The 9,639-nt window shown below is 32.7% G+C and overlaps 1 protein-coding gene across 2 annotated transcripts; it reads left to right on the top strand.

The window, feature by feature from the left end:
- Positions 1-2,572: 2,572 nt before the first annotated feature.
- Positions 2,573-6,392, top strand: LOC106771712 (zinc finger protein CONSTANS-LIKE 15). Of its 2 annotated transcripts, XM_022785387.1 has the most exons (5): positions 2,574-3,396; positions 3,637-3,819; positions 3,935-4,122; positions 4,378-4,442; positions 5,343-6,392. In XM_022785387.1, the coding sequence occupies exons 1-5, from the start codon at positions 2,923-2,925 to the stop codon at positions 5,384-5,386; spliced, it is 954 nt and encodes a 317-aa protein (XP_022641108.1). In that variant the 5' UTR covers positions 2,574-2,922; the 3' UTR covers positions 5,387-6,392. The 2 variants fall into 2 exon arrangements, with proteins under 2 accessions (XP_022641109.1, XP_022641108.1); XM_022785388.1 differs by lacking the exon at positions 4,378-4,442 and having other exon boundaries at positions 2,573-3,396.
- The last annotated feature ends 3,247 nt before the right edge of the window (positions 6,393-9,639 follow it).

Genomic DNA, 9,639 nt, shown 5'->3' with positions numbered 1-9,639 from the left:
TATCAGCATCTTCAAAGAGACCATTGCTCTCACAAATTTTCATTGGAAGACTTCATAGTATATGGAACACTTATTTAACACTTGAACATGAACTCTTTAAAAATGATTTCGTTAATAAAAGTGTGCGTTGACATATTATTATAAAATAAAAGATTAAATATATTTTTAATCTCTAAATATAAATGTAAAATTAAAATTTATATTTGTTTCAAATTTTAATATATTTTAATCTTCAAATTTCAAAAGTTATTTGATATAATTTTTTTAATCCAATTATATCAACTTTATGTGTTAAAGAATATTCCAAGATTGCATTGGAATTGGAATTGGAATTGGAACTTTACGGTTTAAACAACTTAAACATTAGGCTAATATATCATTTAACACATTAAAAATATTTCACGCATTTAAGTTAAAAAGACTACACTTAGTATTTTTAAAAAAATATAATGTCTAGGGAAGAAACTTATTAAAATTCATGTTTAGAATAAAAATTATATAACTTCGGCTTTATAGTTATATGCATGCCAATATTTTTCGTCGAATGTCATAAAGATTAAGTAAATTGTCCATTGTTGATAATTAGTTATGCTTTTTGATATAATAAATTATGTCTCAAAATGATTATGTTAATCAACATATATATAATCGAGTAATTCCTTTTATATAGTCAACCAATAATGCATTTTACACTATAAACATAAGTGACAATTGTGGAATAAATAATTACTTATCATATGATCAAAATAATTAACTCGAAGAATTAAAAATAACATTTCAAACAATCAAATAACTAAACCATAAAAAAAAAAAAACTCTATTTAGAGAATTAAAAGGTATATTTAAGCAACTAATGAATTTTAATCTTTGTGGAAGTGGATGATTAAGCTGTGTAGGTGGAGCCCAAGTTTCGTACCCGAAAGTTGAGAAAAGGAAGTTTGGGCCCAAGAGCCCGAATACCCATATGAACTTTCATACTAAAAAAATGAATTCAAATGTCCTTTTGCCTCCTTCTCTTCTCTTTAATCCCACCATTTCCCATTCTCCTTATCTTTCATCACTGTTCATTAATGGCTTCTTCCATACCAACATCGTACTACAATCTTAACCACTGCCCTACTTCTACCCTCATCCTTTGAACATCACACATGAATCAAATTTCCAACAAAGCACAATTTGTCTTTTTTCTATCACCAACTCGTGTTAAATTATATTATAAAAAAAAAATAAAGATAATTTTATTTTCTTTTATAAAATTGAAATTTATTTTTATTTCTATCAATCATTATGACGTTTTGAACTAAATTTATTATTAAGATTGGTTTTGAATACATGTTTTGATTAGCCTTTTAAACTATGCCACCACCCCAATCAATCAACAAGGTTTTGAACCAGTTATTCAATTCGAAAAGAAAAAATCAGATACTCCTTTAAATTGATGTAAAAGCTACCACGTTCTTTGAATGGAGGAAGTAGCTTTCAAATAATTTTGGGTTTTTTATTATTTATGTCCATGTTTTAGGATGAAGGCACAACATTGCATATACTTCTCCTACAAGAAAAATGGTCATAAAAAGATAAACAAGTTGAGTTTGATTAACTATGTTAGTTGAATGAAAATATCTTTCTTCCACGTATTAAATTCTTAATTAATTATGTTTAGAGAACTAAGCTAGTAATTAGTTGATCGAGAAAATCAAAATTTTAAACCAAGCTCCTAATTCATCTATCTTAAGTTTTGTACTTTTTTTTTCATTTCTTAATTATGGATAGATCCTGCATAAGTTAAAGTTAATTTGACAAAACAACTTATTCTTAATTTTAGTAAGGAAAAAATTCTCTTAACAATTATTTTTTGATAATTTGTTGACAACGTGACATGATTAGTTCGTTTTAAATATTTTTTTTAATATAAATTCAAAAAGATCAATAAAATAATGACACGTCCTGTTATAAAAAAGTTGTTAAAAAAAATTGTGAAAGTATCATGATTCAACTTATTTAATGCTTTTATAGTAGAGAACTTATTTCTAATTTTAGTAGACGGGAGTTTGTGTTGCGTGAAAAAAAGAAAGTTTGAAATTAAATACACAAGATCGATCTTGAAGGATGATAAGAATAGGACATGATTCAAAAGATTCCATCATCAAAAGTCATATTTTTGTAAAACATTTTCCTCAATAAATCATTATTATCATAAAATTTTCACATCTCAACATGTAAATACAATTAAAAGTTGACAAAACTAAACTGATTCAACTAAGAAAACCTATATTTGGAAAATTTAAACCATTTTCTGAAGAACTCCTCATTAATACAAGAAATTCCATTTAAAAAAAAAACACATAATTAAACAAGAGTTCCATGGAACTCTTCTTCCTATATTCTTCAAATGATAATTAAAAGATTCCCAAAAGAATCAATAATCAAAGGATTCTCTTGCTAGAAGAAATACCAATCCCTCACCACATTTTACCCACTGAATTATATAACTATTTCAATAGTTATATTGTGAAGAATTTGTTGAATGATATTAAGTACATATAGTTTGTTTTTCTCAATTTATATTTCTCATACATTTTATATTTAATTGTGTACATAATATATATATAAAGCTTGATGGGAGGCATTACATTATTGATAGTTTGAATGGCGAGAAAAGCGCAAAGTTAAAAAACAGAGTTTGAATGGTACCGAAAAGCTTATATTATTAGGAACAAAATTTGGTAGTTTGTTTTTACTAAGTCAAGCATCCCTTTCATAGTAGTTCTTGAAAATGATTATATCCTCTGCCTTTTCCCCTTACATGGTTGGAACGCTGAAGCCACGTCTAAAAGCCCTTCTTTCAGATTCCAAAGCAACACAGGTTGTGTTTGGCACTCATCTTCTATTCAGAGTATAATAAGGTAAGAGGAAGAAGACATGAATGCTTCTCCCAATCAAAAACAGAGGACATGCGACTATTGTGGGGACTTCACCGCTCTTCTATATTGCAGAGCAGATTCTGCAAAGTTATGTTTCTTCTGTGACCGCAAACTCCACTTCCCCAACCAGCTTTTCTCCAAGCACTCCCGCACACAGCTCTGTGATGAGTGTGGCGATTCCCCTGCATCGGTGCTCTGTTATGCAGAGAACTCTGTTTTCTGCCACCACTGTGACTGCGAAAACCATAACAACCACTTGTTGTCTCAGCAACACCAACGGAGACCCCTTCAGGGGTTCTCTGGCTGCCCTTCTGTCATTCATATGTTAATGATTTTTGGTCTTACCGAAAAATCTCTGCTTTCAACTGAGGTAGGAAGTTCCCATCACCATGGTCTTTCCAATTTGCACGTGTGGAATGCTCCTTCTGTTTTTGGTCTTGAAGATTTCATTGCTTCCTCTTCTTCTTATAAGGTATGTGTTTTTGCTTGAATGAAAGTGTTTTTAAGATTGAACAGCTTTTTATTTGGTTGTGAAAATAGAAAATGTAACCAAAATTTGTATTTTTTTCTAACGTTTATTTTGTCTTTTGGATAATTGGTTTGGACTGAGATGATTCTAGATTTTATGGAATTTGGGTGTTAAAAGGTGCACATGAAAATCCTTGAGTATTGCTACGATTTTGACATGTTTCAGGATATTGTTGTTGAATAGAATCGTAAGGGTGCGTGCGGGAGACAGAAAGAAGAAATTCTGAGTCAGCTTGGTGAACTAATAAAGTTGGAGCCTGACTTGATTCATGGAGAAGTAGATGCTGCTGAACCACAAAAGCAATTTGGAAATTTGTCTACTGGTTTTGAACGTGACATAGAGACTAATATGTTTCCTTCATATGAGGTAAACCTTACATTTCATTTGTTCTAAAGGTGTTTTATGTGTGGAAGCATTGAATGCAGTGTGCATGTCATAACTTAGAAAAAAGAGAAGCAAAGCTGAAATTCCGAATGTGCAGGCAGGTGTGTTTCGTTGGCATGGAGAAAGCAGTGATCGTGCAAATCAAATTGTTCCTTCTGATAATTCGGTGAGTGATTATAGCGAGCTAGTTTCGGCTAAAGATCCAAGCTTTACCATCCCTGTTGCAACGACTCATGAAAGAGATTCTGCATTATTGCGTTACAGAGAGAAGAAGAAAACAAGAAGGTACTCCTTTTCTTGACACCTGTGCTCTATTCCATGCCTTTACGTTTATGAATCTTTGAAAACTAATTGCTATGGGGCATTAAACATTAAATGAAGCTTAAAGAATTAAAATTTTTTCATAGAGAGGAAATTGGTGGAAGCTATCTGAGATATAAGTAGATATGTGCATGATCTTGATGAGTGTTATATATATATAGAAAGTTGTATTTGTTGATTGATTAATAAATAGAATTGACATACTTGACGTGGAAACAGGTATGACAAGCACATCAGATACGAATCACGAAAAGTTCACGCAGAAAGCAGAATGAGAATCAAGGGTCGGTTTGTGAAAGATGAAACACAAAAATAATAGTAAATTATTACCAATTTTAGGCTTTTTATATAAGGTATAAAGTATTGTATGCACATGAATATGATAGGGCAGAAAATCCATCCTTGTGAGATTTCTACAAAAAGTACAAAACAGATGAGGTATTTAGAGCTGTATTGGGTTTTGGGTACTAGAAGATGCCCAAATCTTATTCAAACCAAAACTTATTCTTTTCCTTGCTGTTAGTTTAGAGGCATAATTCATGATATTAAACTTTTCAACCTTTGTTCTTCATAATCCTTAATTTTAGCTTTTTTAAATATCTGACACCTCCTTAAATGTTGTTATCTTCATTATTTTTTAAATTATGAATACCTTAAAAACTAAATACGATATGTGAATGTACTTTGTATTTTCTGATCTTGCTTTTGTCGGTGCACTTGCAATATTTCTTAAGAAAAATTGACAATGACAGTTTAATTATCTATCGGATAGTTTATATTTGAGTACTGAATCGTTGCGAATCATTCATAAACATTAAAAAAGTTGTAAAATATACTGAAATATATAAGATATATAAATATGTAAAGATATATGATTGTTGCTTAAGATTCTTTCTTATAAATATGGTTATGTTACTAAACAAATTTTGCAGTCATTTATAAAATGAATGTTGTTTTTGCTTCTATTGCAGTTTGTTATTTTGGTTAATCAGTTTGGAGTAGTAATATGTTTGGTTTGTTAGTTGGTTTCCTTTTTCTCCTTTTTCCCTACCCTATTTAAAGGTTAGGATTTTCCCATGTAAGATAGAAACGACTACATTATCACAGTAATAATAAAGTTTGTGTTTTCTCTTACCTTTGTTGAAGACATTGTTCCGATCAACTTTTCTTCTTTCTTCTTGAAGCCATGAGCATACACCACCAAGACCTTGGTGTTCTTTCTCTCTAGCTTCTAGAAGTCTCGTGCTCTCTCCTTTTCTTGGCTGACGAAGACTGCCTCGAGGTAGTGGCCTTATCACGAGATATTTTTATCTCCTTCAGGCCTTATGTTTTGGGCCTCCCTTTTAAAGCTTTTGGGTCTTATCTTAATACGATATCAGAAGTACAACACATTTCTTGATCGTTGCTTGGCAAGATGGACACCCCATATCCCACCACTCAACCTTCAAGTCCGTTTTATGTTCATCCTAGAGAAAATCCAGGTACTACTATTATTTCCCAGATTCTCAATGAAACTAACTACTCATCTTGGAGCAGAAATTTGAAAAGGGCTCTTCTCTCCAAAATAAAGATCAAATTCATTGATGGCAGTATCAAGAAGCCACCAAGAATCGATCATTTGTTTATGCTTGGGAAAGATGTGACACCATGGTTTTAACTTGGATCATCAAGACCCTTTCACCTCAGATTGTAGATAGTGTCATCTATGTTGACAATGCCAAAGATTTGTGGAAGAACTGAAAGAAAGATTTTCTAAAGGAGACTACTTTAATATTTCTGATTTACTACAGGACATACCATTAAACAGGGAGATCAAAATGTCAGCCAATATTTCACTAACTTGAAAATTCTAAGGGAAGAATTAGAATCCCTTAGACCCATACCCTGTTGCAGTTATCAAATCCCTTGTATTTGTGATTCGTCCAGAGTTACTTTCAAGTACATAGAGGTGAAGCACATCATATGTTTCCTGAAGGGTTTAAATGACACTTGCCAAACTGTTAGAACCCAAATCCTCTGAAGACTCTACTAATGTCTGAAGGATGATTCTACCTCTACCCAGACATAGAATGTTCAACAGGGAAATAATAGTAATCTTATGCAAACTTTTACCCCTGAACAGATGCAGAAACTACTAAAAATGATAAAAGGCATTGGCAATCCCTCATAGTGTTAGCCAGGTGCAAAGAAATACTCTTGGAGATAGCCCAGGTAATTTTTCATGGATTATAGACACTGAGGTCACTGATCATGTGACCCATGAAAGAAAACATTTTATTACCTTTCATAAAATTAAACTCATATCTGTTAGGCTTCCAAACAACTCTATAGTTACTGCCCAACATGCTGGAACCATTCAGTTTTCACAGAACTTCATCATCTTTAATGTTCTCTATATTCCAGAATTTTCATTTAATCTAATATCTGTTCAAAGTCTAACCAGGGACTTAAATTGTACTTTAACCTTTTCTTCTAAGACTTGTCAGATACAAGACAACTCTACTTTAAAGATAATTGGGCATGTTAATTTTTACAAAGGCCTTTACTATCTATAATATTTCCCTGTTTTTAGTCAGGAATATGTTCCTAAATCAGTATTTTCTTGTAAACAAGTTAATGATGATTTGTGGCATTATAGACTGGGTCACCCTGGCCACAAAATCATAGAACAAATCTGTAAGAATTTTCCTTATGTTCAAATGCCATCCAAATCTGTTTATGACATTTGTCATTATGCTAAACAACATAAACTTCCTTTTTCCAAAAGCACTATTGCTTCTACTAATTGTTTTGAATTGATACATTGTGATATATGGGGTCCTATCTCTATCCCTTCTATTCATGGGCATAAATACTTTCTTACAATTGTTGATGATTACAGTAGACACAATTAGGCTTTCTTGATGCACAATAAAGGTCAAACTAGGGAACTTTTGCAGAATTTTATTCTAAAGATTAAGAACCAATTTAGCAAAATTGTTAAGACTATTAGATCTGACAATGATCCTGAATTTAACTGTGTTGCTATGTATGATTCCTATGGTATTTAACATAAAAAATGTTGTGTTGAGGCTCCCCAACAGAATTCTATTGTTGAACGTAAACACCAACATATTCTAGATAAAACTCGTAATCTCTTTTTTCAATCCAATATACCTACTGCCTATCGGTCTTATGCTATATCTCATGCCATTTACTTGATAAATAGATTACCCATATTTGTTCTAAATGGTATGACTCCTTATGATTAATATATGGCAATCCTCCCACTTGGTACTTAAAGCCTTATAGGACAATGGCACTTGGTACTTAACTCAACTTCCTTCTGGAAAAATTTCCATTTGTTGCAAATGGGTGTACAAGATCAAGCACAAAACTGATGGCACTATAGAGAGGTACAAAGCTTGTTTAGTTGCTAAGGGTTATACACAACAAGAAGGCATAGACATTTTGGATACTTGTTCCCCTGTGGCTAAACTAACCACTGTCAGAATCCTTCTTGCTATTGTTGCCTCAAGAAATTGGCATCTCGATCAACTAGATGTTGATAACGCCTTTTTGCAAGGAGACCTAAATGAAGAGGTATATATGGAGCCACCACCAAGGCTGAACATTCATACAAAAGGTCAGGTTTATAGGCTAACTAAATCCTTATATGGACTGAAGCAGGCCAACAGACAATGGTTTGATAAACTATCATCCTTTCTTCTCTCTGTTGGTTACATTCAATTTAAATCTGATCATTCTCTTTTTATTCAGAAAACATCCACAAATTTCACTGCTCTCATTGTGTATATAGATGATATTATTCTGGCAGAAAAATCTATCACTGAAATAGAACATATTAAATGTTTTCTTCATCACGCCTTTCGAATCAAAAACCTAGCGGACCTTAAATACTTTTTAGGCTTTGAAGTAGACAGATCTAAGAAGGGGATACACCTATGTTAGAGGAAATATGCACTGGATATTCTTGAAGAGACAAGAATGCTAGGATGCAAGCCCTGCACTACAACTTTCTAAGTGACACCAGCCCCTTCCTTGTATAAGATAGAGAATTACTTGGCCAATCCCAACTGCTATCGTAGACTTATAGGGAAGTTGCTTTTTCTCACTAATACTAGACATGATCTATGTTTTTCTGTTAATCTTCTCAGTCAATTTGTTCAAGCTCTTACTGATTATCACTATCGAGCTTTTCAGCATATGCTTAGATACAATAAATCGAGCCCTTTCCAAATAAAGGCATTTAGTGACTCAAACTGGGCAACTTGTCCTAACACTAAGAGATCCACTACTAGATTTTGCATTTTCCTCGGATCCTCTCTTATATCATGGAAGACTAAGAAGCATAATATTATGTCCAGGTCTTCTACCAAAGCAGAATATCGTGCCCTGGCTATCACAATTTGTGAGATTCAATGGATCCACTATCTCTTACAAGTTCTCAATGTTAAGACCACTACTACTGTTGCGCTTTACTGCGACAATAAGTCTGTTAGACATATTGCTCACAATCAGAGCTTTCACGAAAGAACTAAACACATCGAACTCGATTGTCACGTTGTTCGCAAGAAGATTCAAGCGAATCTCCTTTGTATCCTACCTATTTACTCCAACGAGCAACTCGCTAACATTTCACGAAGCTCCCTCACTGCGTGCGCTTCCAATTTCTCATTCCTAAGCTTGGATTGACGAGCATACACAATCCAGCTTAAGGGGAGGATATTGCGGTTTGTTATTTCGGTTAATTTATTTAGGTTTCCTACTTAGCAGTAGTAATATGTTTGGTTTGTTAGTTGTTTCCCCTTTTCCCCTTTTTCCCTAACCTATTTAAAGGTTAGGGTTTTCCCCCTTTCTGTAACGTAAGGTAGAAACGACTACACTATCACAATAATAATAAAGTTTGTGTTTTCTCTTACCTTTGCTGAAGACATTGCTCCGATAAGGTTCGTGCTCTTTCTCTCTAGCTTCCAGAAGTACTGCGCTTTCTTCTTTACTTGGCTGATGAAGACTGCCTCGAGGCAATGGCCTTATCATGAGATATTTTTATCTCCGTCAGGCCTTACGTTTTGGGCCTCCCTTTTAAAGCTTTTGGGCCTTATCTTAATAGTTGTTATTGCATGATTAGTACATATTATGATTGTTTCTTATAAATACTATAACTTCAAAAAAAATTATCTTAATAATTCATATTTTATCTTCATCTCCAATATCTACATCACTCAACTCATTTTTATCTTTTATTCAAATTTTTCAATGTCCTCAACTTCAATTTCTATTATAGATTTTTTCGTTTTTATTGGTCTTGACATTTAAGTTTCTAGGACTATATTAGCAATGAAGAAGAAATAAATTTTAGTTATAATTTGTTGAGTTTTAAAATTTTAACTTTTAAAAACTCTAAATATAAATAATTACATCTCTTCTTTTTTTTTTATTGGAGCTTCCTCTTCGACATCAAGTTACTCATGCACATCC

Source organism: Vigna radiata, chromosome 8 (assembly GCF_000741045.1).
Source record: "Vigna radiata var. radiata cultivar VC1973A chromosome 8, Vradiata_ver6, whole genome shotgun sequence".
NCBI lineage: Eukaryota > Viridiplantae > Streptophyta > Magnoliopsida > Fabales > Fabaceae > Vigna > Vigna radiata.
The sequence above is the reverse complement of the archived record's forward strand: the minus strand, read 5'-3'. Positions and strand labels throughout refer to the sequence as shown.

Coding starts and splice junctions, on each gene's coding strand:
- LOC106771712 (XM_022785387.1), top strand. CDS start 2,923: ATGAATGCTTCTCCCAATCAAAAACAGAGGACATGCGACTATTGTGGG. Junction 3,397..3,636: donor CTTCCTCTTCTTCTTATAAG/GTATGTGTTTTT, acceptor GTTGTTGAATAG/AATCGTAAGGGTGCGTGCGG. Junction 4,443..5,342: donor AAGCAGAATGAGAATCAAGG/GTCGGTTTGTGA, acceptor TTCTTCTTGAAG/CCATGAGCATACACCACCAA.